At 35.6% G+C, this 27,981-nt stretch overlaps 7 protein-coding genes across 7 annotated transcripts; 3 read left to right on the top strand and 4 right to left on the bottom strand.

Annotated features, from left to right (window-relative positions):
• Positions 1 to 1,231: 1,231 nt before the first annotated feature.
• SAPINGB_P003826 (uncharacterized protein) lies at positions 1,232 to 3,014 on the bottom strand (the record flags this gene model as incomplete). Its single annotated transcript, XM_031998541.1, has 2 exons — positions 1,232 to 2,765; positions 2,902 to 3,014. 2 exons carry the CDS (start codon positions 3,012 to 3,014, stop codon positions 1,232 to 1,234), a joined length of 1,647 nt encoding a protein of 548 aa, XP_031854432.1.
• A 2,951-nt stretch (positions 3,015 to 5,965) lies between these two features.
• SAPINGB_P003825 (uncharacterized protein) lies at positions 5,966 to 9,234 on the top strand (the record flags this gene model as incomplete). Its single annotated transcript, XM_031998540.1, has 2 exons — positions 5,966 to 9,016; positions 9,133 to 9,234. The coding sequence occupies 2 exons, from the start codon at positions 5,966 to 5,968 to the stop codon at positions 9,232 to 9,234; spliced, it is 3,153 nt and encodes a 1,050-aa protein (XP_031854431.1).
• A 187-nt stretch (positions 9,235 to 9,421) lies between these two features.
• SAPINGB_P003824 (uncharacterized protein) lies at positions 9,422 to 11,040 on the bottom strand (the record flags this gene model as incomplete). Its single annotated transcript, XM_031998539.1, has 2 exons — positions 9,422 to 10,809; positions 10,884 to 11,040. The coding sequence occupies 2 exons, from the start codon at positions 11,038 to 11,040 to the stop codon at positions 9,422 to 9,424; spliced, it is 1,545 nt and encodes a 514-aa protein (XP_031854430.1).
• A 2,379-nt stretch (positions 11,041 to 13,419) lies between these two features.
• On the top strand, positions 13,420 to 13,982 carry SAPINGB_P003823 (uncharacterized protein; the record flags this gene model as incomplete). The annotated part of the gene is made up of 2 exons (XM_031998538.1): positions 13,420 to 13,452; positions 13,560 to 13,982. 2 exons carry the CDS (start codon positions 13,420 to 13,422, stop codon positions 13,980 to 13,982), a joined length of 456 nt encoding a protein of 151 aa, XP_031854429.1.
• Positions 13,983 to 14,135: 153 nt separating this feature from the next.
• SAPINGB_P003822 (uncharacterized protein) lies at positions 14,136 to 16,982 on the bottom strand (the record flags this gene model as incomplete). The annotated part of the gene is made up of 1 exon (XM_031998537.1): positions 14,136 to 16,982. The coding sequence occupies one exon, from the start codon at positions 16,980 to 16,982 to the stop codon at positions 14,136 to 14,138; it is 2,847 nt and encodes a 948-aa protein (XP_031854428.1).
• A 2,706-nt stretch (positions 16,983 to 19,688) lies between these two features.
• Positions 19,689 to 21,452, bottom strand: SAPINGB_P003821 (uncharacterized protein; the record flags this gene model as incomplete). Its single annotated transcript, XM_031998536.1, has 1 exon — positions 19,689 to 21,452. The coding sequence occupies one exon, from the start codon at positions 21,450 to 21,452 to the stop codon at positions 19,689 to 19,691; it is 1,764 nt and encodes a 587-aa protein (XP_031854427.1).
• Positions 21,453 to 26,173: 4,721 nt separating this feature from the next.
• On the top strand, positions 26,174 to 27,661 carry SAPINGB_P003820 (uncharacterized protein; the record flags this gene model as incomplete). The annotated part of the gene is made up of 1 exon (XM_031998535.1): positions 26,174 to 27,661. The coding sequence occupies one exon, from the start codon at positions 26,174 to 26,176 to the stop codon at positions 27,659 to 27,661; it is 1,488 nt and encodes a 495-aa protein (XP_031854426.1).
• Positions 27,662 to 27,981: the final 320 nt, after the last annotated feature.

The raw sequence follows: 27,981 nt of genomic DNA, 5'->3' as shown, positions 1-27,981 counted from the left end.
GTGTTAGAAAAAAAAAAAAAAAAATTTTTTTTTGATCCATCAAGATATTCACCAATTGCTGGATACTAAATACCAATCTGTCTCTGTCTCTGTCTCTGAGTGATTATGTCTACCATTATAACTTGTGTAGAAATCTCTGTTGACAGAGTAGATAAAACTGAACTAGAAATATTTTTCTAATCAAATGTTTTTATTTCCTCCTCCAAAGTAGTGTTTATTTCAAAACAACTGGTGATAAGTTTATGTTTTTTCTAAGATAAAGAAGTTTTATCATTTTAAGATCTTGATGCATTTTTTTTTTTCGTTTTTTTCTTTTTTTTTTTTTTTTTTTTTTTTCATAAACGGAATCTCGAGGGAATTTTTTCAAAAGTTTAATTTTAATGATGTATCTACCCGGTTATTGCAACATAAAGATAAGTAACAATGGGATTAAAAAAAAATTTTAATGAAAATGATCATAATCATGATCATGATGATAATGATGATGATGATGATGATTTTTTTTTTTTCTCAAGAAAAATTCTTTAGAATCAACATGATTGGTTTTGAAATATTAAAGAGCAAGCAATTGTCCCATGAATCATGCAATTTATTCTATTAAATGGTCTCTTTTTTTTTTTTTTTTTTTTTTCTTCCTTTCTTTGTCTGGAAAGTGCAAATCATTTGGACTTGTGACCTTCCCCCCTCTCTTTCTCTCTCTCTCTTTTTAAGTGGAATACCCAAAAAAAAAATAATAATAATTTAATTACTTTTGAAAGTAATTCTCTTTTTCATATCTCCTTCAATTTACCTATTTTAAAGGGTATACTTATATATACCATTCTTAAGTATATATATGTGTTTCAATGTTTTGTTCTATTGATATAAAAAAAAAGAAAGGTACTTTTCCAGGTAAAGTTGTGGGCATTATTAGGAACTTGGAAAAGAAATGTAGAATTTAAAAGATCCTAGTCTATCTTTTTTTTTTTTTTTTTTTTTTTTGTAAAAGAACAAGTGGACCATAATAATCATACCATATTACAAGATAGTGAGCTATTTTTTTTTTTTTTAAAAAAGAAAATCATTAAATTAATTATTAATACAATAAAATGCTAAAAGACAAAAAAACAAAAACTCTATAAAAAAATTGCAAGGCATTCATAAATTTTTTTTTTTTTTTTGAATAATCATAAGGTTCTTTTTTAGAAAGTCATGTGTGTACTTCCAAATGCAAAAAAAAAAAAAAAACGTTTTAGTAGCCATTATAAGCGTACTTACTTTTGGCTCTGATGCGTGCACCATAAAAGAAGAAAAGATATGGAATGGCGCAACATCCAAGTGAGATAAATGCCATAATAGAAACACCCCACTGGTAACTCATGTGCATGAGTTGAACAGTGAATAGGACGACACCAGCACCAGCCAATGAACGGGCACAAGTCTTTGCAGCCAAAGCTGAAGCGGCGTAATGCTGGTACGAGTCAACAAGATAGTTGTTTGCAGCATTGTAAAGAAGTAAAAAGCCAAACCCGCAGGGGAAACCAGCAAGAGTGGGACCAACCCAACTAAGTCTTGGGTAGGAAGTCCAGGCAAAAATAAAGAGACCAACGGGGACAAACCAGCATCCAACCATCATGGGGTAAAGACGGAGTTCAGCTGGAGGAATTTCACCACGATCAGTGTAGGCCTTTGCACGGCGGTTATAATCTTTATTAATCCAAGGTGCAAGGACTGAGGAAAGAATGACACCCACAGCAATTGGAATAAAAGTGAGGCCGGTTTTTCCTGCACTCCAACCTTTTCCTTCCATAAAGACGACTGGGTAGGCAAAGAAGAACATGTAAAGAAGAGCGTAAATGACCGACATGTAGACTGAAATCAAAAAGACAATGAGTTCGACGAAAAGTTGGAAAGGTCTAAAGAGAGCCACCTTCATCATTGAAGTAAGTTTAACAGGAGCCAAGTCATACTTGGTCTTGTACTTTGTATCGCCAGTAAGCTTAATGAGCTTCTTTGCACGACGGCGTAAAAGAGTAACGTGGTGAGTTTCCGGAACAAGAAGGACAGCCAAAACGTAAATGACACCAGAGTAGATGAGCATAACCCAATAAATCCAGCGCCAGCCAGCATGGTCGCCAATGTAACCACCAATGAGGGGGCCCATGACGGGACCCAAGAAGGGTGCAGCAGAAAAGACAGCCATTGCGACACCACGTTCTTCAGTTTTCCAGATATCAGATAATGAGCCGCCGATAAGAGTCATTGGAGCAGAAAAGGCGATACCTGAAATTAAACGACTGACAAGAAGGGTACCAATATTTTGAGCCACGGCACCAGGGATGATAAAAATGACAGCAATAAGAAGGGTTGAATTGTAAATGACTTGTCTACCCCATTCTTCAGAGAAGGGAGCAAAAACAAGTGGACCGATACCAAATCCGACGACGAAAAGGGTGACTGTAAGGATAACGACTTCTTGGGAGACGTTGAAACGTTTTTCGGGACCCACCATATCACCGGTAATGACACCGGAGGCAAAAGCGACGGTGAAGCAGACGATACCTAGGGCAATTGTGAGGAACCATTTACGGCCGTTAGACCAATTCATGGGGTTTTCTGGGTCACAGTCGAGCCATTCAACTAGACGGTAGCCAGTTTCTGAGTCTATCAGGTATTTCCATTCGTCAGCGTCATTGACTTCCATATGTTTTGGGTCTGGACGACTTTGAATTCGGGAGATTGCTTCTGCAAGTTCAGGGTCTTCATAAGCATAGTCAATAGCAGATCTAAAAAGGGAACAAAGGTTAGTTGAGATTTAAAGATAAAGATAAAAGAAAAGAAAAGAAAAGAAAAGAAAAGAAAAGAAAAGAAAAGAAAAGAAAAGAAAAGAAAAGAAAAGAAAAAGGAAGATGATTAACATACGTGATTCTTCGGGGTTCATTAAGAGAACGGCCAGTTGATGTTCTGTTTATTTCAGCAGAAGAGAGATCATCGTCCTTATTATAAGGACGAGGACTATTTTCAAGGTCACTCATGGGTGTGAAAGTTGTAAGATGAGATGATATATATGTATAGATGTATAGATGTATAGATTTATTAAATCGAGATAATTAATAATTTAAATTTTTGATTGTAAGACAAAATACCAAAAGGTAAATGGTGTTGATGATGATGAGAAAGAAAGAAAGAAAGAAAGAAAGAAAAAAAAAATTATATAAAGAGAGGTATTGAAGAAGTATTTATATATTTTTTTTTTTTTTTTATTATGGCTTGTGGCATATGATTTTAATTTTTTTTTTTTGAATTGAATTGAATTGAATTTAAAATGGATAAAAATGGAAACAAAAGATTTAATTTAATTTAATTATTCGGTTTGGCCTATCCGAAAAAAAAATAAAATAAAATAAAATAAAATAAAAAGAAAAATAGACTTTACACAGCCGCACTTTTTTTTTGTATGAGAGAAACCTTAAAATCGGGTACATATTGCACGGATACCACAATAGTACTCTTTTCAAAGAAGAAGAAGATGATGATTGATGATGAAGTAATGAGGTACTTGTTGTTGTTTTTTTTTTTGAAACAATCATCTTTTTTTTTTTTTTTGTATTTTATATAATTCTCTTGACAGGTTGTATTAAAGAAGGTACATTTTTATTTTCTTTTTATTTTCTTTTATTTTCTTTTATTTTCTTTTATTTTCTTTTATTTTAACATCAAAATAAAAATAAAAATAATTAAAATGGGCCATTTATTATTATTAAAATGATACAGAGTAAAAATTTTGATATTGGTATAAACAACAATCTCTCATACAATTAAAACGTTTTCTTCTTATTCTTATTATTTTTCTTCAAAAAAAATTTTATTTTTTTTTATTTCAACTACTGGCTAGAATTCCTGTTTAGTCAAAGTACCCGAAGACCCGGGGACTTTCGACCGTTTCAAAGTAGGGGGAGGGGGAGGAGTGGTTTTTTATTTTTTTATTTTTTTATTTTTTTATTTTTTTATTTTTTTATTTTTTTATTTTTTTTTTTTCAAGAATATTATTATTACAATTTTATTATTATATTTTGCAAATTTCTATTAATTTATTGTTATATTTATACGGAAACTACGGCAGGCACCGGTGCGCGTGGACAGACCTTTATATCACTGTTAAAATTGATTATGAGTAAAAATCAAAATTTCTCATACATATATATGTGTGGTGGTGGTGGGGGGGTGGTAGAAGAAAAAGCTCAATAAGTTTATAAAAAAAAAAAAAAAAAAAAAAAAAAAAAAAAAAAAGTTCGGAGGACTAGTCAAGTGTCTCCGAGATGATTGTGTCAGCACTGAGTCATATAATCAGCCGTGCATAATAAAAATTTAATTTTCTTTTTTTTCTTTTTTTTCTTTTTTTTTCTTTTAAAAAATATAAATTTAATCAAATTTAATTATTTAATTGTTTAATGAATTGAGTTTATATAAAAAATTATTATTATTATTATTATTATTATTATTATTATTATTATTATGATAAAGAAATCTTAAAAGAATTTGAAAGAATCAAATAAATTAAAATTTTTTTCTCTTTAATTGTTTTTTTGGAACTACCAGAATAATTATTTGTAAACCTGTCAGAAGATCTCTCTGTCCGCGGCGATACCATTTTGATCAAAAGATTTATTCTGATAGAAAAAAAAATAAAAAAAATAAAAAAAAAGGCTAGCCGGAAAAATCTGCAAGGGGTTTTTTTTTTTATTTTATTTTTTTTTTCTGTCTTTCTCATGATTTTAATTATTTAAGCCTTTTTTTTTTTTTTTTTTGTTGTTAATTAATCCCGTGGTGATCTTTAAAAAAAAAATAATTTATTTTTATTTTTATTTTTATTTTTTAATTTTTTTAATTTTTTTAATTTTTTTAATTTTTTTATTAAACAAAACTTTCAGGGTAATTTTTATTTAAATTTTAATTCTCCGATATTTCGCCGAACTTTAAGTATCTGTGTTCCGTGTCACATGATCAACTATAATTGCTTAAAGTCCCGTATTCATTGAGTCACCATCAAACAGATATATTCATATATATATATATATATTACCAAAAACATGAAAAGAATCACTACAATTATCTATCTATATATATATATATATATATATATAGAATCTACTCATAAATTTTCATACTAATAATTCAAAATACTATAACTAAACTATTAAAGAAAATACCCGAATTACAACACCCGGTTAAGTTTACCGGTATTGGAAGGAAATAATAATACAAATGCACCGGGTAGCTGGCTAGTCTGTTTTTGTGGCACAGCTTGCCGCAGACTTCCATCGGATGGTGTGCGCCGTTAAGAATTAGTCAATGATTTGTCATTTAAACAACTCAAATTTTTTTTTCTTTCTTTCTTTCTTTCTTTCTTTTCTTTCAGTACCGTTACAGCCCAGCGTTTTTTTTTTTATTTATTTTATTTTATTTTATTTTATTTTATTTTTTGAGGCTGCTACTCCGCGGATATCTTAGATGCAAGAGAAAGAAAAAAAAAAAAAAAAAAAAAAAAAGGGAAAGCCATTTGGTCTTGACATCTCTTCCCCTCGACTAAATATATAATTACTTAAAACCTTTCCCCATAGAGTAATTTCAATTGAGTTTAGAAATTTCTGCTTTAAAAAAGGAACTTTCTTTTTTTTTTTTTTCTTTTTTCTTTTTCTTTCTTTTTAATTTGGTTTGGCATTTTTTATGGGCATGTTACAGTGCATCTATAAAGTTATATTGAAAAAAAAAAAAAAAAAAAAAAAAAAAGGTATTTCTATCCCCCCCCTCGGAATTGGGTTACTCAAATTGTTGTGTAATTTTAAATTACTTAAAATAACTTAAAATTACTCAAAATAACTTAAAATTACTTAACATTACTTAACATTACTCCAAATAACTTAAACCCTTCCCACCTAGAACTTAACAATATTTTGTCCAAATCAAACAACCAGCCCTTCCTCCAATGCAACCGCTACCAAACTTGGGCCAAACAGACATTGCTCATCCATCGGACCCAAATATCGACCAAACTACCATCAACAAAAACAATGACATTGTCATTAAAAATGTCATTAAAAATGACTTTGAAAATGACTTTAATGACGACTTTGATGACGACTTTGATGACGACTTTGATGACGACTTTTCAGAATTTGAGCCTGCCGAGTTTGGAGAGTTTGGCAAGTACATGACTGCAAAAAGGTCCAAACTTGAACGCCAGGCCCTCGAAACAATGCGAGCTCAAACCGGTGGTCGCCTGCTCTCACACATCTTTATAGGATGTACAATCTATATCAATGGTTACACGGGTCCAGAACGTTCAGATGAACAACTAAGACGACTCATAGTTGCCCATGGAGGACGTGCCATCCAACACATGTCGCGCAAGGGGAATGTCACTCATATTGTGGCTACAGGACTTACGGCAAGTAAAAAGATCGAGTACAAAAATATGGCCGTTGTAGTTCCACGATGGGTCGACGCATGTATCGAAGCCGGGAAGCTTCTTGATTGGAAAGAATATAGAACAATTCCTGTTGACTTGACTCGTGGTCAAACAACCTTGGTTCCGTTAAAAAATAACAATATCCAACAGCAACAGCAACAGCAACAGCAACAACAACAGCAACAACAAAAACAAAAACAACAAAATGATGGCATCCCTAGTATAGCTGACCCAGCTTTTATATCTCACTTTTACTCTCACTCACGCCTCCATCACCTTAGCATGTGGAAGGCTGCTCTACGTCATAAATACCTGGCAGCAGCTGCAGCCGAGTTGGCCAAAATACCCTCAGCTTGTGCCCCCCTTGAGGACCCCTCTCGGCGTGTTATTTTGCACATTGACTATGACTGTTTCTTTGCTGCCGTCTCGTCACTTAAATGCAACCCCCCAGTTCCACCAGCTGTTCCGGCAGCAGTGACATCCGGATCGCATGCAAAATCAGATATTGCATCGGCAAACTATGCAGCTCGTAAACACGGCGTGCGTAATGGCATGCTACTTCAAACAGCACGCGCCATGTGCCCAGACCTTTATGTATTGCAATATGATTTCCCGGCTTATGCAGAAGCCAGTGCAGCAATGTACGAAACACTGAGCGCTGCGCGGGCAGGTCCCGTGTGCCCGATATCTGTTGATGAAGCACTTCTTGACGCGACTGAATGGGTCGCCGCTCAAATACCCATTAGTGTTGCTACCCAAAAAGAAGAAGAAATTGAACGCCTTGCAACCACTTTGGCAAATACCCTGCGCGCACAAATCCGCACTAAAACAGGTCTCGAAACTTCGGTTGGAATCGGACCTAGTGGGTTGTTGGCCCGTGCAGCTTTGGCCCAAGCAAAACCCTCAGGGGTACGGTGTGTGGTATGGTCCTCCAGAATCGCTTGTTTGGCAGGAACCTTGCCTGGGTTTACCCCCATCTCACTGAACGACCTACCTGGGCTGGGCCCCAATATTGTATCAAGACTGCGAGCTGATCCATTGCGCATAAAGTCATATGCTGCACTCTCTAGGTTTGCGCGTGGTCTGCCTCCTGAAGAGAAATCCTTGGATGCTACAAGTGATCCCAAAGCTGCAGCCAGGGCGTGCGACGCGTTAACTTGTATTTTCGGACCCAAACTCGGACGTAGGTTGTGGGAATATGGTCATGCTGAAGATGTCACTGACTTTGCACGGCACGTTGAAACCGCACTTGCACGCAAGTCGGTAGGTGCGGAAATCTCGTGGGGAGTACGTGCAACATGTCGTGAGGACGTGGAAGCATTTGTGCGTAACCTATGTGCAGAAGTTGCTAAGAGACTTGCATGTGGAGGACTAATGGAATCTCCTGAAGATTCAGGGGAGGGGAATGGGGGGGAGCAGGGAGGAAGTGGCGTGTTGCAACAACATCAGAAGCCTGGCCCACTTGTTGGGACCAGTGTGAGTGTGCGTGTTTATATAGCCAAACTCAATGCCGACCCGATGCGTTCCAAGGCCATGGGCCATGGACAGTGTGACGTTGTGAGCCGTACACGACAGGTTCCTGGAGGTATTCCGACACGGGATGCTCAAGTGCTTGCACAAGTTGCACAGGCTGCACTAGATGATACGCCATGCACGCCCAGCAGGCTACGCGGGGTTGGCGTGACTGTAACACAGTTGGTAGAAGAGGGTAGTGTGATAAAAAGGAAACGGTCTGGGCCTATGCTTCGGTTTGTAGACAAGGGCAAACAGAAACGCAAAGTGCACATTGAGGAGGAGACCCTGGGGAAGATTGAGAAAGAAGCTCAAGAAATATCAAATGAAGAAGGTGGGGATGACCAGAAAACAACAACAACAACAACAACAACAACAATAACGATCAAAACTCCAACAAAGGACCCGGAAATTGATTGGAATACATACTATGAGCTTCCAGAAGATGTGCGCGCAGCAGTGCGTGCTGAATATGCGTTAGCTGCAACCCCGCGCGGACTCAGCCGGAAGCCAGGTGCATTATCCTCAGTGCCTTATACTCGGGAAACCCAGTCGGCGCCTCCCCCGGATACTCAGTCGAGTGCAATTTTACCTGGTGTGGTCCAACCTGGTGCAGTCCAACCTGGTGCAGTCAGGCCAGATGCGGCCCGGTCAGACGCGGCCCGGTCAGATGCGGTTCGTGCGCCGCCCCGGGTAGTTCTTGGGCCACTGCTAAAGCGCGGGAAACATACACGTTTTCAGGTACAGTCTGCAAGTGTACCGCAACACCATGACATTCTCGCACACCCATCGCTACTGGACCCCGTAACACTTGGCGAGCTTCCGGACCATATTGCTGCCGAACTACATGCTGCAGTTTCTGCACATAAACAACACAAACAACAACAAAAACAATATAAACACACATTTGGGCAACCACAAAAGTACCCACCACCACCACCACCACCACCACTACATGAAATTGATTTGGACCTGCGACGACCTGAGGCATACCGTGTTCGCGCGCCCGTATTAGACATTGACGCGCGTGGTGTGCCACTGGTTCGTATTGGTGAGGTATGTAGAGCAGTACGTGAATGGATTGTAGCTTGCGTGAGGTTAGGTCCAGGGAATGAGGCACCACACCCAGCGGATGCGCAACTGCTGTGCAACTATGTGGATGCATTATTAAGGGACCCTCTACGGTGGCCGCATGCGTCACGGCTCGCATTGTGGATAAAGTCAGAGACGCAGGTATTAAACGCAGGCCCGGAATGGCAGCAATTGTCGCATAACCTTAGCCAGCACATTGTGTCAACAGCATGGACAATATACCATAGAAAAATAGTTATATAAATAAAAAAAAATTAAATAAATAAAAATTAACCCCATTATATTATATATATATATATTTCGTAAACCAAATTTATTTTTATATGTCATTATTATTATTATTATTATTATTATTATTATCATCATCATTTAAAAACAACCCAAAATGCGAAGAGTATTAGTATGGCCAAGACCGCCAGTCCAGCCCTGAATAGCCACAACGACATCGCCACGGTTCAAAATTCCAAGCTCGACAGCAGAGTCCATGCCCCACTTGAGACGCTCCTCGACATCACGTTGCCAGTCAGCAGGAGTTTCAGCACGGGGTTGGGGGTAGATAAAGGGGTACACGCCACGGTACAAGTGGGAGAAACGGGCCACCTTTTCATTGCGAGTCACCATAAGAATGGGGCAATTAGGGCGATACTTGGACAAGAGACGAGCAGTGGCACCTGAGGTAGACAAAACAATGATAGCCTTTGCTTGTTGTTCAAAGGAAGCAGCAACGGCAGAAATGGCAATGGTTTCGCCAGTTTCGGTTGGTCGTGGAACAAGGGAGCGCAATTCCTGGAAAAGGGGTTGGTAGGCAATGGCCTTTTCAGCAATCAAACAAGTCTCGTGCATCATATTGACGGCATTGATGGGGTAGTCACCCTTGGCAGTTTCTCCTGAAAGCATGACACAGTCAGCGCCATCCAAAATGGCATTGCCCACGTCCGAGACTTCGGCACGGGTAGGGCGAGGGTTATAAGTCATTGATTCAAGCATTTGGGTAGCACAAATGACGGGCTTACCAGCCAAGTTACACTTTGCAATGAGTTGTTTTTGGACAATAAAGACTTGACTTGCAGGGATTTCGATACCCAAGTCACCACGGGCCACCATGACACCGTCAGTGACTTTTAAAATTTCATCAAAGTTGTTGACACCTTGTTCCGATTCAATTTTGGAGACAATTTGAATGGACTTGCCTTCCTCGCCAAGCACCTCGCGAATGGCCAGCACGTCAGCGGCAGTGCGGATGAATGAAGCAAAGATAATGTCGACTTTATTCTTAACGCCAAACTTAATGTCGGCCTTGTCCTTTTCCGAGAGGGCGGGCAAGTCAACGTCAGTTTTAGGGAGGTTGACACCCTTGTGGGAAGAGATTTTGCCATTATTCAAGGCGCGGACCTTAAGAGTTTTTTCATCGGGGATTTCAAGGACTTCAAAGGAGAGGACACCATCGTCGACATAAATGGTGCGGCCGGGTTGGATAACCTTGGTGATATTTTTATAGTCAATGTACATGGTATTTGAGTCGCATTTTTTGGAATACTCGTCATCAGTGGTGAAAATCATTTCATGGCCCTTTTCCACAGGGTAGTCAGTGTTGCCAATGGTAGTGCCTGTGCGGATTTCTGGGCCCTTAGTATCGAGAGCAATTGCAATGGGACGTCCAGAAAAGTGTTCTTCAGAAGCGCGAGCGTTATCAACAACGGACTGATGGTATTCATAATCACCATGGGAGAAGTTCATACGGACAATGTTTAATCCAGCTAAAGAGAGTTAGAAGTGGGGAAATTTATTAAATAACAATAAAAATATAATAAAAATATAAATAAAAGCATACCTTTTCTAAGGTTGGTAATCATTTCAACAGAGTTTGTTTTAGGGCCAATGGTACCAATGATGGAAGACCTACGATAGTTTCTGCTGGGTAGATTCTGGACATCGAGGGTTGTAAGCCACTGAAGGTTTGAAGTTGGAAGATCAGAGGTATAGAACATTGTGAGAAAGAGAGAGAGAAAAGGATGGATAGATTGTTGGAAATGTTAATTTGAAGAGCTACTAAGATAATTGATGATGGGTATTAGTAGAGAGAGTTTTTTTTTTTTTTTTTTTTTTTGAATGGTAATAATTGATAAATTATGGAGAAAAAAAAAAAAGGAAGGTGATGGGAAGAAATGGGGGGATATTTATATCTTTTTTGAGTGGTTTTTTTTTTTTTTTTTTTGGTGGTGGTGGTGGTGGTGGTGGTAATGAATTGTTTGTTGGCAGACTATTTTTATTATTATTAAATACATTATATAAAAGAGTTAAAAGATAGTGTTGGTGGTAGCAGCAGCAGCAGCACCAACAACAGTGAGAGAAGCAGTGAGAGCAGCACTACAAACGGCAAACGACAAACACGCGCAGTAACGACAAAAACCAATTGAGCCATTGAAAGTTATTTTTTTTTTTTTTTTTTTTGAATATTAATTGATTTAGATTTAGATTTAGATTTAGATTTAATTGTTTTATTCATGCCAATTGATAAATTTCTTACTTATAAAAATTTTCTAAATAAATTTATAAACCTTTTGTTGAATCGGAGAAGTTTTTTTTTTTTGTTTTTTTATTTTTTTTTTTTTATGGAAGACTCTGCACCGAGCTTTTAAAAGAGAAAACTCGCATTGAAGATTTTATTGTTAAAGGAGGGGAAAAAAACGAAGAAGAAGAAGAAGAAGAGGGGCATTTTGTCTTTTTTTAAAAAAAAAAATAAAAGAAATAAAAGATTTAATGAAAGATTTCTTTGATTTCTAAACAATGGCTTATTTGTTTTTTTTATATAATTTATATATATATATTGTCAATTGGGTTTTTTTTTTTTTTTTTTTTTTTTTTTAAAAATTTTAAAGATGGGTTATTTTTTTTTATATATATATATAAAGTCGGATCCTACTTATTTTTTATATTTATTTAAATGATCATTTTAACAATATTTTTATTTTTTATTTTTTATTTTTTAAATTCATTTAAGAATTATTGTAAATCAATTCTATTTTATTCTATTTTCAAATTCCTTGTATTTTTATTTTTTTAAAAAAGATTTAAAAAAAAAAAAATTTTGATTTTCTATAAGGCTGACTGGCTGCCCAGCTTATCAGCTTATCACAAAAAAAAAAAAAAACTTTTTGCCATTAAAGAATTTTTGTTTATGACAGTAAAATATATAACATATATATATATATATATATAATCATTTTAAACGCCTTAAAGAAAGCTGTTTTAATATATATATATATATATTTAATTTATTTATCATTTTTTTTTTATAAATATATAAATATAAACAACTGATTTTTTATTTTTATTTATTTATTCATTTAATTAATTAATTAAAAAAAATAAATAAATAAATAAAGAAAGAAAGAAAGAAAAAAAAAAAACACCAATTGAGTTCTTTTTAGCTGGGCGTGGCTGGTAATGAATGAATGGCCTGACGATCTTATCTTTTTTTTTTTTTTTTTTTTTTTTTAAAATAAATAAATAAATAAAATATAAATTTAAAATAATTGTAAATATACAAATACAAATACAAATATTGTAATGTACGTACTAAAAGGTTTTTTTTTTTTTTTTTTTTTTTTTTTTTTGCTGTCAAAAACTTTCATTTTTTAGCAACGGATGAATTTTTAAACTAAAATAAAAAAAAATAAAAAAATAAAAATAAAAATTTGAGCCGCAGCAGTTGAATTTTTTTTATTTTTTTTTTTATTTTTGAAACGTTCAAAAAATCAAGGCACGTGTTTTAAACAACAGGGTAACTTTAATAATAAATTATTTGGTTTTTTTTTATTTTTTTTTATTTTTAATAATTGTAATAACAAAATAATTGTAACACAAAAGATTGTAACGAAAAAAAAAAAAAAAAAAAAAAAAAGAAGTTACCAAAGTATATAATATAAATGTAACATAAATGTAACATAAATGTAACATAAGTGTAACAAATATATATATATATATATATATTTTTTTTTTTTTTTTTTTTTGCAACAACAACAACAACAACAACCACCACACTCACACCTTCCATCAATCGTCTTGTGGCTGGGAACCCCCCCCCCCCCCTTAAACTAGTAAGCAAGAACAGCACAAAAAAAAAAAAAAAAAAATTCAAAACCTTCCAATGAAATCTCAAAGCGCTCTTTTTTTTTTTTTTTTTTTTTATTAGAATTCCAAAACCTTCTCTACTCTGAAAAATAAAAATAAAAAAAAATAAAAAAAAAACTTTTTTTTTTCCCTTCCTTTTTTTCCCTCTTCTTCTTTTCTCTTCTTCTTTAGAATTTTTCACTTCTCTCAAAAAAAACCCATCCCCCCAAAAAAAAACCCTCTAAAATTTAACAATGGCTGACGAAAGAACCTTTATTGCTATCAAGGTAAATATATATATAAATCTATTTTTTTTTTTTTTTTTTTAATTTTCTATTGTATCCAATTCTCAATTGACTCAATCTAACCACTTTTTTTCTTTTTAAAAATATAGCCCGATGGTGTCCAGCGTGGTCTCATCTCCCCCATCATTGGCCGTTTCGAACAGCGCGGTTTCAAGCTTGTTGCCATCAAGCTTACCCAACCCTCTGAGGCCCTTCTCCGTCAACACTACGAGGACCTCCAGGAGAAGCCCTTCTTCCCTGGTCTTCTTAAGTACATGACCTCTGGCCCTGTCCTTGCTACCGTCTGGGAGGGTAAGGATGTCGTCAAGCAGGGTCGTGCCATTCTTGGTGCCACCAACCCCCTCCAGTCTGCTCCTGGTACCATCCGTGGTGACTACGCCATTGACGTTGGTCGCAACGTTGCCCACGGCTCTGACTCTGTTGAGTCCGCCAAGAAGGAGATTGCTCTTTGGTTCAAGAAGGAGGAGCTTGTTGAGTACAAGCCTGCCTACTTCTCTTGGATCTACGAGTAAATTTGTGTAAATAATTCTCTCTTTTTTTAAAAAAAAAAAAAAAATTAAATTTTTATTCAATTGTTAAATTATATTATTCAACTCCATTTTGAATCAATTTCATTTTTTTTATTATTATTTTTATTTCCATTTATTTATTTATTTTTTTTTTTTTTAATATCTAGACCTCCGCTTAGCCTTTTTCAATGCTGCTCGTTTGGCCCGAACCTGCATGCTTTCTTCTGGCTGCTGCTGCTGGTTGTTGTTACTATTGTCATTCTGTAAAGACTCTTGCTCCAATTTGTTGTTTACAACTAATGACTCCGTCTCAGCTCGCCGCCGTGTTAACCGTCTTACAAGAACAACGGGACTATCATATACCATCTCCTTTTCTTCAACTTTCTTTGGTTCGCTGCTTACTGCAGTTGCAGTTGCTGCTTGACTTGTTGAATTGACCGGAGCACTGTTGTGCTGCTGCTGTTGTTGCTGTTGTTGCTGTAGCTGCTGTTGCTGTTGCTTAGATTTAACATTTTTTGTACTTGTATTTGCACTCGCTCCATAGTACCACACTCGAGCTACCCTTACAGGGTAAACAAGAGCGTCGCCTAATAAAAACGCAATTGTCATCACCCCAAGCAACACCACCTGAACAAAAATAATGCTCATGGCAAGACCAACGCACGCCCAGTCAACAGTCGCTTGCAAAACGGCCCGCCCTGCTGCTCGCGCAACAGGTGCAACCTGCGCAACACCACGAGCTCCCTCACCAGCCCGCGCAACCTGCGCAACAACTGCATCCCTCAACCCTTCAATAACATCCTTTGGTGGAAGCAATGCAGAACCATTATTTTCAGTTTCTTTATTTTCAAATTCTTCCTCTGGGCTTGTGTGGGATCGTGGCCACAATTCTTCACGAACTGCAGCTCCATTCGACACCGTGGCCCACACAAATTGAACAAGATCAATCACAGCAGATGGAGATTTGTATGCAGTCATCCATGTGCGCATCATCTCTCCAGTCATTCGCCACGACAATACAGTCCCCCCAATGTTCCCAGGTCGTTGTGGACCCATCACAGGAGTCCCATCTTCTTGTAATTTTGATGATGATGATGATCCATCGTTATTCCCACTGCCGGACCTGCCAAACAGTGATGACGACTTCTCCTGTGCCTCGACCAGCGACCCAAACTCTTCCAAGTGCTCCATCCGTCGTAGTCGCTCAAGATCTGAAGCTGAAATAATATAAAACCCCTCAGGAACTGTACTTGTGGCTTCACCCTCGCAAATCTCTAAAGAGTCCTTGGGTCGTTGAAACCCATACGAATTATGGTGGCTATTGTAATGGTAACTATGACGAGCAAACCTCCGATTAACAGATGGCGAAGCTGGTGGTGATGGAGAAAACATCCCGCTACTCGTACCACTCTCTGACAACACACTACTTGTGCGTGCACCGGCAACACCTGATGGTAAAAACATGCTCCCGCAACTGCTTGCAGAGCTGCTTCGACGACTAAAACTTCGAGCCGTTGAAGTTGGGAATTCGTCAGCCGCGTTTAGCGACGCTAACGCAGCGGCGCGTGCAGCGGCACGCGGCGACATGGGTCGGTAGATGTTGTTGTTGTTGTTGTTGTTGGCGATGGTATTGTTATTATAAACGTTTGAGTAATTATTCATGGCAGCAGGCAACATGGGGAATCCAGAAGCAACTGCGGAAGAGAGGCTGCTGGGGCCTCCCAAGGATTGGGTTGCAGTTGCGGTGGAGTAAGATGGTGCAGGTGCAGGTGCAGGTGGAGATGCTGACATGTCTGGGGCTCGGTTGTTTGTAGTGTTGTAATAGGATTGTAGAGACAAATGTCTATAGTGGGTGTTTTGAGAACCACTTGGAATAATAACCTTGGGACCAACTGGGACTGGACCCCCCGTGGTTGCCGCGTTTGGGCTAGATTGAAAACTGGATCGGGGGCTAGTGCCAACTGAAGAAGATGAGTAAGACGAGACTAAAGGTGAGGAGAGAAGAGAAGCTGCTGCTGAAGAAGCACTCGAGGTAGTAGTATTTGTATTTGTATTTGCATTTGCATTTGCATTTGTATTTGTTGTTGTGTTATTAGATATAGTTCCATCATTTAAACGGGCATTTTCAGAGCGAGCCAATTCCTGAAGCTTTTCCTGAAGCAGCCGCTCTTGTTCCGTTAAAAATGGGGTCGAGGGATGTGAAATACCCAAGGATGAGTTACGGCGGTGGTGCAGATGCAAAGGTCGAGGAGAGGAAAGGCCATTATGCGAGTCCATAATAACTGAAGAAGACCAACGTTTGGAGGCTGGTGTTGCTGTTGTTGTTATACCACCCGTTGAAGAAGAGTTGGAAGAAGCATGAAGAGAACGGGTGCGGCCAAGAGAAGAACGTTTTTCTACAACGGTTGAAGTGGAAGAAACAGATGAATTTGTTGAGTTTGTTGAAGAGGGCAGCGAGGTCATGCTGGGGTTTGTACTGTTGGTTAAGGACGACGAAGCGGACAAGTTGTATAAAGAGTCCGGAGTGCGGGATCGCTGGCCAGCCAACATTAATGAGTTGATTCTACGGTGGTAATAGGGGGTGGAGTTAATTCCAGGGGTAGGTACTCCTGAAGCAGCAACAGCAGAAGTAGAAGCAGAAGTAAGATTGCTATTAGAAGTGGAATGTCCCAAAAGTCCATCAATCGACTCTTGCTGGAAAAATGCCGAAGTAGAAATGGGTGATGTTCTTCCTGAAGAAGAAGAAGAAGAAGAAGAAGGAGAAGACAAAAATGGTGACGACGCTGAATGGTCATCAAAGTCCAAGGACGAAGTTGGATGGGAAGCCACAGGGGCATATACCAAGTCAGGACCAGATGATTGCAATGTATGAGTTATGGTCGAGAGAGGAAGAGGAGGAGGAGGAGCAGCAGCAGCAGCTGAAGGAGTGATTGACCATGAGCGTCGCTTAGCCTGACGCTGGAGCAGATCGTTCTGCTGAGCATCAGATAGCGTAGCTGACATTACAAGACCAAGAAAACAATGGTAAAGGCAGTCACAGGTATTGTTGTATATATATATGTATATATAAAGATTGGATAACTACCTTATTAGAATACAACAAGGTTTATAAAATATATTTTTTTTTTTTTTTTTCGAAATTAGCAAGATTAAAGGTTGATTTGATTTTAAAAAGATGGAAAAAAAAAAAGAGAATAGATGGAAAGAAGAAGAAGAAGAAGAAGGAAAAAAAAGATATTAAAAAAAAAGGAGAAAGAAAGAAAAGAAAATCGCGGGTTTTTTTTTTTTTTTTTTTTTTTCTGTTAAATTAATATAAAAAAATTCCCAAAAAAAAAGAAAAAAAAGAAAAAAATTTGGATGTGACGAGGTCGTGGGGCTGGTTGGCTGGTTAGCTAGTGGTGGTGGTGGTGGCATACTATTATATATTATATATATATATATATATATAAGACTTATAAGTCTTGACTATGATGATAATAATAATATGAATTACTCAAAATTTCCCAAAATAAGAAAAAAAAAATGCTTCACCGTTTTGTACGGCCACATAGTAAATACACATAAATATACATATAAATATACATATATATATAACCTGCATACCAGTCAGTCTTAGTAAAGGGGGGGGGAAAGAGAGAAGAGGAGAGGGGAGGATTAGAAAAAAAAAAAAAAAAAAATGAAAAATGAAAAAAAAAAAAAAAAATGTCAGGAATGCACACAAAAGGAGGTTTGTCTCTTTGGCATTTTCATTTTTAAAATAGAAAATGTGAACGTGGCTATTGTTTTTTTTTTTTTTTAATTTTTATAAAATTTGTGGAGAATCGCGATTTATATATATATATATATATATATATATATGGACATAATAGAATAGTGGGGAAAATAAAATAAAATAAAAAACAACAAATTTCAAGTTGAATAAAACGCGATAATTTTAAGTCTTCAATAAATTTTTTTTTTTTTTTTTAATTTGTTTATTTTTCAATTTAAATTATTATTCTGTAGAGGTTTTAATGAATTTTAATGAATTTTAATGAATTTTAATTTTTTTTTTCTTTCTCTCTTTTCCCTTTCAGAAATTATTTGAGAAATCAACAAAATCCCACTTTGGAGACTTTATAATAACTCTATGTGAAGAATAAATAAATAAATAAATAAATAAATAAATAAATAAATAAATAAATAAAATTATAATATTTCACAATACCCAAAGGTTTTTTATTTTTATTTTTATCGCCCCTGAAAGTTGAAAATCTATTGGAACGACAAAGTTGGTTATTTTATTTTATTTTATTTTTAAAGAAAATAAATAATAATAATAATAATGATAAAAAAAACACATTACCATTCTAGGAATTATATCTTGTTAACAGATGGAAAATAAAATAAAATAAAATCATCAAAACCCCCCCATTTAAACTTGTGATATCATTTTTATTTTTATTTTTTTATATATTTCTCGTTGAATTTTTCACTTTTCCTAAATAAATCAAAATCTATCTTTTCACTACACCACCCACCCATCCCCCCCTTACTCCTTTGTCATTGCCACGTTGAAACTAATCAAAATATGCTTAATATGTTTATCATTAAAAAAAAAAAAATTATATAAAAGCCTTCCATGTGGAGTCCACCATTGCAGTCCCATTTAACTTTTTTTTTTTTTTTTTTTTTCTCTTCCCCCCCAATATCCATCTTCCATCTTCCATCTCCCATTCCTCTTTTTTCTTTACTACTTTTTATATATATATATTTTTTTTATTTTAAAAATCTTACACTGTGATCATTTCATCTAAATCTCCACATAGATATTTTAGTATACGTTGATTGTCCTTTTTTTTTTTTTTTTCTACCTAATTGTTCCATGCGTTTGGACATTTGAGGCAGCCAAAAACGGACAAATTAAATTTCAAAATCGAAGGCCATATTTACAAATATTTTGATATTTATTTATCTCTCTCTCTCTCTATATATATATATATATATATATAAATATCCTAAAGATCTATATATAATAAGATATTTCAAAGAAGGAAAAAAAAAAAACCTCAATTCTGCTATTGTGACTATCAGATTATCCTAAAATTATACAATTGCGTTTTTTTAGTAAACCTTTTAGTCCCAGGTATCTGGATAAAAAGAATAAAAAGAAAAAAAAAAGAAAAAAAAAACAATCTTAATATTATTGGCAACAACCGGTCCAAAATATTTTCATCATCCTTTTACTCTAAATTTTCTAAATTTTCTAAATATTTTAAATATTTTAAATATTTTAAAAATTCTAAATTATTTTTTTATCAATCAATTCTTCTCCTTCCCTGGGGAAGACAATAAATAGTAAACAAAAACTCTTATTTAGGAATGAAAAAAAAAAAAAATAAATATAATACAGCCGTATGTCGCCCAAAAGAAACTAGAAAAAGACGCGTTGGAATTTAAGACTTTGAACATGCTACTGTACTATACTTTTTCAAATTAAATCCTGCTATTATTATCATTAATATTATTATTATTATATACTAGACCTACCTTTGTAACCCTTGCAAGACTAAATAATCATTCTCAAATTCTCAAATTCTCAAATTCTCAAATTCTCAAACACTTCAAAAGCTCTTCATCAAAAAAAAAAAAAAATCAAATTAAATAAAAGTATATAAATCAAGGTAAATCAACATCTAGTAATAACATTTCGTATCCTTTAAACTTCACTCAAACAAACATAAGCAAAATAAAGGAAAATAAGTGAAGAGTTGCACCAACACTCATAACCATACCATTATTGGCCTGACTAAAAAGTGAAGATGTTGCTGATGCAGAACCTACTGCGCTAGTCGAAGCCTTTGAAGTGGCCAGCGTGGTCTTGGTCGACCCACCACCAGCAGCACCACCATTGTTCACTGTTGTTTTAGTAAACATTGTAACCGTGCCAGAAACAATTGGAGATTCAACTGCAACAATTGTAGTCGTGCATGGCTCAGTCACAGTAACAACAGAACCACCACTTGTCTTTGCATAGGTCGTCAACCCAGTGCTTGTTGTAACAACTGTCTTACAAACCGTGCAAGGCTTAGTCACTGTCGTAACCTTGAGAGTCGACTGAGAAACCGATACAAAGCTAGTTACTCCGCTGGTAACAATCGGTGATTCCACTTCAGTAATCGTGGTTGTGCACGGCTCAGTAACTGTAACCACGCTTCCTCCAGATGTTCTTGTGACTGTAGTCAGCCCGGTACTAGTAGTCACCTTGGTTTTGCATACATTGCAAGAAATGACAACCGTCGAGGTGATGATTTCATTAAATCCAGGATCCTTTTCTTCGCTTGAACTCTCCGTCTCAGTTTCCTTGCCATTGTTCGGCTCAGATTCGGAATTGGTCGGTGGCTCAGTGACTGATTCAGAAACTACGGACTCAGTAGTGGTGGAAGACTCGCTGTTGACAGGTTCAGTAGTGGTGGAAGACTCGGTGTCGACAGGTTCAGTAGTGGTGGAAGACTCGGTGTCGACAGGTTCAGTAGTAGTGGAAGACTCGGTGTCAACAGGTTCAGTAGTGGAGGAAGACTCGGTGTCAACAGGTTCAGTAGTGGTGGAAGACTCGGTGTTGACAGGTTCAGTAGTGGTGGAAGACTCGCTGTTGACAGGTTCAGTAGTGGAGGAAGACTCGGTGTCAACAGGTTCGGTAGTGGAGGAAGACTCGGTGTCAACAGGTTCAGTAGTGGAGGAAGACTCGGTGTCAACAGGTTCAGTAGTGGAGGAAGACTCGGTGTCAACAGGTTCAGTAGTGGAGGAAGACTCGCTGTTGACAGGTTCAGTAGTGGAGGAAGACTCGGTGTCAACAGGTTCAGTAGTGGAGGAAGACTCGGTGTCAACAGGTTCAGTAGTGGTGGAAGACTCGGTGTCAACAGGTTCAGTAGTGGTGGAAGACTCAGTGTCAACAGGTTCGGTAGTGGAGGAAGACTCGGTGTCAACAGGTTCAGTAGTGGAGGAAGACTCGGTGTCAACAGGTTCGGTAGTGGAGGAAGACTCGGTGTCAACAGGTTCAGTAGTGGAGGAAGACTCGGTGTCAACAGGTTCGGTAGTGGAGGAAGACTCGGTGTCAATAGGCTCAGAAGAAGATGAAGAGTCACCACTGTTACAAAAGTTATAAGAAGGCACTGAATATCCGCAAGTAGTCAAGGCACCTTCAAACATAGTCACGCTGTCTTCAGAAAGAAACACTTCATTTGTGTAAAACTTTGTGCATCGAAGACAGTGACCAGTGATGGACTCAACATTGGCAACAGAAGTACATAATTCATTGGTCGATCCGCCGTTATTTTGAAACGCTGTGTAGAGATTGGAAACTTCAGATTCCAGAGGGAATAACGCACCACAAGTGTCAATACATGTTTGAAGCTCAAGAGGAGTGACACAGTCATTTTGACCAAGAGCTGTTTTTAAAGTGAATAATATGGAGAATAAACAGTATTTTTTCATTTGGAGAAGATAATTGACCAGATATTAGTATTAGAATAAAAAGGATTTTTTCTTTTTTTTTGGGGGGGGAATAATAACTTGTTGAAGAAAAATAAAATAAAATAAAATGAATGAGAAAAACTTGTAGAATTTATATCTTTATAAATATTCTATTTAACATTTGATTTTACCTATTTTTTGATTTTATTTTTATTTTTATTTTTAGACCATTTCTAGTTGAATGCGCTGTAGTCAAGATCTAGAGACTAAGAGCACTGTAACAAACGTTTTGAATTCAAAAATAAACAATCGCAGTTAATTATACATTTGATGGATTTTAGTTTTTTAAATAAAACTATTTGGATTTCTATATTATATTTATTGAGTACTAATTGATATTATAAAAGATTTTAATTTGAATTTGAATTTGAATTTTAGATATTTTTATAGACAGATGAACCCCCCCCCCCTTCCCAGAATACTTAAATACCCTACTTCACGATAATTGCGGTAGTTTGACTGATTTTACCAATTAAAATTGAAAATAAAGTTTATTTTAAGCCTCCCATTAAACAACTGACAAGGCCCACTCCCCGCTTTAAACAATGGCTTTCTTACTTATTTTATTTTTTCAATTTTTTTTTTAAATGTTAGCCTCTTATATAGAGAGGAGGCTGAGAAAAATAAAATATAAATAAAATATAAATAAAATATAAATAAAATAATAAAATAAAAAAAAACTTGCAAATAAAAATAGGATAGTAGTAACACATGGTTTGAAAACTATGAAAGCTCTATTTTTAATCTTCGTTTTAAACTGTTAGTTAATTTTCTTTAAACTTTTTTTTTTTTTTTTTTTAATAATTCCAAAGTCTGTCTAGTACAAATAATATTTTTTTTTTTGTCTTCTTATTTGTATTTATTTAATAGTTTATTTTAGAAAATAAAAAAAAAAAATGAAAATGTTTTAAAACCTCAGAACCTCAAAAAAAAAAAAAAAAAATCATTAAACTGCATGTAATTCACAAACACTTTATAAATTGCTGTTAAATATCACAGACTTTTGTTACTATAAATTAAAGTAAAATTTAAAGCTTCAAAAGTCCGAACTTTAACCTAAATGTTTGTTAAATAAATAAATAAATAAATTAAATAATAAATAAATAAATAGTTACGAGACAATTAACAAAATCAAGCCATTCTTTTAGTTGCTATCTATGTGGAAACCATTTTCATCTCCAAATTCACCCAAGAGAGCTTTCTAATTGGCTTTTCCGGGTTAGTATATGTTGCGCTTAAGATAAGAGGCGTAATAAAAGTTATGGAGGTAGCAAGACCTTCCCCGGCTGTCAACATCAATGTTTATGTTATACATGAATTTCACAGCTTGGAAATCATCAATATCGACACCATGATTCTTAAATAAGTGAAGGATAGATGTTATGGAACCAGAGTCAAAAAAAAGAAAATCAATATTAAAAGGCTCAGTTCTACTCGTTGTGTCTTGTTTGCGATTGATTTTTTTTTTTTTTTTTTTTTTTTTTTTTTTTTTTTCAAATATCAGAGTTGCAAGCGAGAACAATGTGGCTAACCAAATCGTCATAAGGTTCAATGTTATTAATGATAATTTAAGCGCATTTTTTACGTCTTTTGATCGACATTGACTTGAATAGAGCAGTTTCTGTAGTCTCCGCTTGGCATTCTAAGATGGAAGCCCTGTCGGACCCTCAGTGGTGGTTAGAGTCATCAGGGTTTTTGCACTTGTAATTACGGTTGCTGTTACGGCAGGAAAGCTTTCGGTTGTGATTGTTATTGTTATTGTTACTGTTATTGTCATTGTCATTGCCAGGTAGCCCTGCCCATTCTTTAGCAAAGCTGTGGTTATGTAATTGATAGAGTTACAAAAACTATCAAGTTCCCCACTTTCGATGCTGCTATGGTTGTCGAGAAGGTAAATACTGTTTGTTAAACTTGGACTTGTGGGCAACAAAAGTATCACATTTCTGTATGGACATTGTTAATTTAGCTGCTTCAAACCCTCCTTTCCTTATTAGTGGAACACTTGTTCATGTTTCTGAAATATTTAATTGCCAAGTTCATGATTTTTTTCAAACAAGGAATCAGGTGACATGGATTTCTGATAAATTTTCCAAATTTTGTAATGTTAACCTTTTCGGTAGTAAGTCAGTGTAGAATTGATTATCGAACTTATTAATTACAATGTTTATGAAAAAAAAGTTCATGACTTATAGTCGACATTTGCTGTGAGAGGTTCAATAGATGGGAGATGGCTTCTATAACTAACCGGGACAACAAGAAAATTGAGGTTGCTAGGTGGTTTGATAAGGTGGTTAAAGCCTGGAAGGTTTAGGGGGGACCGAGAAGTTTTTGATTCCAAACTTAATGATGATGATCTTAAGAATTTCACTGCACCTTGCCAATTGTACGCTAGCAAAATGAAATCCTTATTAAGCATTTCACAAACTCTTAATAACGGTTTTTTCTTCATTTTCAACACGTTAATAAGCGTTTGTACAATCTTTAACAAAAAGAGTCCTAAATGCTTAAATCATAGTATTTAATGTATTATTATGATACTTAAACACTTTATTAACAATCATAAAGGCTACTATTGGCATGGAGGTGGGCTGGAAAATATTAACAAGTCTGAAAAAAAAAGTGAGCTTTTTGGTACAAATTATATAAATATTCGTATATACGAACTAATTTTTACCATATATGGTAAAAAAAACACTTTTTTTTTTTGTTAGGACACAATTGGCAAAGTGGTAGTGGGAGTTGAAAGTTTCTTGGTTTTCCATGATATGAATGATAATTATTAAATTATAATTTTTTCTTGATCAATGAATGGGCTTGGCATCTGTGCATATATTTTTCAAAAGACTCAACTGAAAAAAGTTCTTCCGTTTCGTAGACAAACTTCACTGGTTCCTGTGCGTTTGTGAATACGTATTCTTATGCCAGAGTCGTAACTCTACCACCATTCACTATGCGGTTAGGGCACCGAAGACAAGAAAAAGCAACACTAGAACATTATGGTATGTGTAATGCTCTTTTTACTGTGATTAGCAGCATGGTGGAAAATACTCATAACACCTAGTTATAGCGATGTGTTTTAGTCGAAATACGCTATTTCCACACATATATTAAACTACCAAGATTTAAATATTTTTTTTAAATTTATTTTGTAGTTGTAGAGTAGAAAGAAGGAGTTTATATATATATATATATATTTATGCACCTGGAATTTAACCAAAAAAAAAAAAACAAAAACAAAGGTAAAAGAAGTCATCGATGAAACGGCTTTTGCAAGGTTTATGGTGAAGGGCACGGCAGAGACATCCTTTTATTCTTTACCACGGTACGTTAAAGCCTTTTAAAAAAAGTAGAGCTATTCTTTGGTTTGTGCAGAAGGTCGGATTTGATATTCCGCTGTTCTTCCAGCTCTTAAAAGAGATCTACATAGCGGATAAAAAAATCTAACAATTGAACCTTGTAAAGACCCAAATATATATTAAAACACACATAGAAACTTTAATATACCTATATAATATAATTGAAGAATGGGGGTTTAGACGAGATCGGCAAACCTTGAAAGAAAATAATAGACTTTGTAGAAAAGGAGGAAAAAGATGTTTTTGATTGGAATGAAAAAAAAAAAAATAAAAATAAAAGAAAAAAAAAAGAGAAGGACGACAAATAATTTGAAAAAAAGTATCATGACTAAACGTAGTCTACCCAAACGGAATGGTGTGAAAAAGTGTAGAAAAAAAAAAGAATCATCCAATATTTGATAAAAATAAACAGACCTAACTAGTCAATTGTTAGTAATATCTATCTAATTTTAAAAAAAAAAAATCGAGCTTTAAACCAAGATGATCTTGATTGTGTTAGAATATACTCGAATGTTGGTTGAAAATGTTATAATTTTAATAACAAATTGTGCTTTTAAAAAAGCGTTAAGTCTGCCCACCAAAAAAATAAAAAAATAAAAAATGGGCGAAAATGATAACAATATTGTTTGTAAAGATGTTAAAGAAACAAACAAACTCTATTAGATACTTTTTTTTTTTTTTTTATATATATTTATCTTCATATCTTCATATCTTCATAAAAAAAAAAAGTACCGAGATTTCTCACATGAGCGGAACAAGTTCATTCTCATATATATATATATTCGGATACGTATGATATACCACTAAAATATTATTGAGTTCTCACAAGCGGACCTAATTACTCTGATTGGCCTTGACACAGGCTTGTCTTAAAACGCTCTAAACAAACCTTACAAAGAAAATATCGTCATGGGTTCCTATATATATATATGAATATAGTCTTCTTTCGTGTTTCAATTCTCTAGAAGAAGAAAGGAAATAAATAAATAAATAAATCAAAAATTCTGAATTCGTCTTTGTTCTTCTTGGACTTTCCATCACATTTCATCTCACACCCAGCACCCCACAAATAAATTTATTAAAAATCACTCCACCTTTCTTCTCCGCGGGTCCACTTAGACTATAAAAATACACACAAAGGGTCTCTTTCTCTCTTCTTAATCAACAACTTTTTCCCTTTCAACTTCTTCAACTTCTTCTTCCTTTTATTTTATTTTATTTTAAAAAAAAATACACAATCTGCCTCTACTTTCAATCGGTATTATTAAATAATATTTCCTTTTAATAAATAAATAAAATATATATATCCCTCAGTTTTATAAAACAATGTCTGAAAAAATACATAATCCTGTTCTTGATTCAGTTCCTGGCCAAAAATCAAAGGCACATGACATTGACGCTGAAATCAATGACTTGAACCACAGTATTGCCACAGCAATCATGCTCCTTAAAACAACTCTACCGGACCGTCTTCGCTCGCTTAGTGCTCCCGACGCTCTCCATGATGCAACCTCCAATAAGGAAACACACGTCGCAAAATACCAGCGTCATTTGAAGGATGCCCGCAACTCAATTGACCCTAAGGACCTTGTTTTAAGCTACGTCGATACTACCATTGGCTACCTTGACCAAAAACTTGATCTTTTTAAACGCCGCCATCAATTATTTGCAAACCACAATTCCTACGTCCATGAATCCCCAGAGTTTACTCATAACCCTGCCTCCCACTTTATAGATAGCGTTTCTTCTCTCCCTGAAAAGGACTTTTTCCGTCTTTTCCGCGTCAAGCCTTCCACCTTTAAGGTCCTGGTTGCTTGGCTCCAAAGCAATACTTCCATCCAATCTGGTAAGGAGCACATCCTCACTCCTGAGCTCAAGGTCGCCCTCTTCCTCTACATTGTCGGCCATAATGCTACTTATCACCAAGTCCATGAACTCTTCCCTTTGGCTCTGTCCACAATTGAGACAGCCTACCATCATGTTACTGAATGCCTCCTAGAAGTTGCCCCATCTCTTATCACACCAGAAGACTACTCTCCCGGTAACATGTTTGACTCTTACCGCAGCGACCCTAATTTTTACCCATATTTTCAAAACTGTGTGGGTACAATAATTACTCGCTACATTAAAAGTCCCCTAAAGGCTACCAAGGCCCTCTACGTCCTTGATCTCGAAAACCGTGTTGTCTTTTTGCACCTTGACGCAGACTTGGATAAGCCTTCTCTTACCATTTATCAAGAAGCAATCAACTCTGGCAAGCTTGTCATTCCTCCTGGGAAGTATCTTCTTGGCCCCCACAATTTCCGTTGCACAAACGGCGTTTTGTCCCCATACCTTAGTGTAACTCCTTCTCGAGAAAGTCATATTGAGCAAGAAAGTAGCCCTGCTTTTGAGACTGAAAGAGAGCTCTTTAATCACATTTCTGAAAAGTTTTTGGAAAAGCGTGCCTTATTTGACACTCTGCTCATCCACCGCTTCCACATTTTGCGCGCAGGTGCCTTGCGTCAAACCACTCTTGACGAGGATTCCCTTTTCACTGTCATCTTGGCTCTCAATAATATTATCCACCACTACGATTTGCCTCTGCTACAACTTGGCCAGTGGATCTCTGAGGAAGAGGGTATCCGCACTGTTGAGGCTGCTCCTGTTGAAAAAGATACTGATGGGGACGCTGAGATGGAAGATGACGAATCCTCTATCCCCGTTTATGAAATCACTGAATTTGCTGCTCCTGATGCTGAATATAGTCTTTGGGCATTGAGAAAGCACATTGCTGATACTATGTGGCGCGAATATCTTGCCGAGACTGCGTAATTTTTTATTTTCTTTTTGTATCTTTTTGTATAAAATGCCTCTAATTTGGTTTTTTTTTTTTTTTTGTAATGTTGTATTTATGGTGTAAAATTTAATAATTTGTAAACATTTGCGTTAATTATAATTAACTAATTAGTTTAATATTTACGTTAATTTAAATATGGGTTTGGGTTTGTCGTGTGACATTACACTGTTCAAATATCTCTGTAACTTATAATTTTTTTTTTTTATTTTTTTTTATTTTATTTTTTTTTTTTCAAAAATTAAGTCTGAAAAAAAAAAAAAAAAAAAAAACCTCACTCTCTCTCGGCAGACAAAAG

The sequence above is a fragment of the Magnusiomyces paraingens genome, assembly GCF_902498895.1.
Source record: "Magnusiomyces paraingens strain CBS 517.90 genome assembly, contig: contig3, whole genome shotgun sequence".
Lineage (NCBI taxonomy): Eukaryota > Fungi > Ascomycota > Dipodascomycetes > Dipodascales > Dipodascaceae > Magnusiomyces > Magnusiomyces paraingens.
This window is presented reverse-complemented; position numbering and strand designations above follow the sequence as displayed.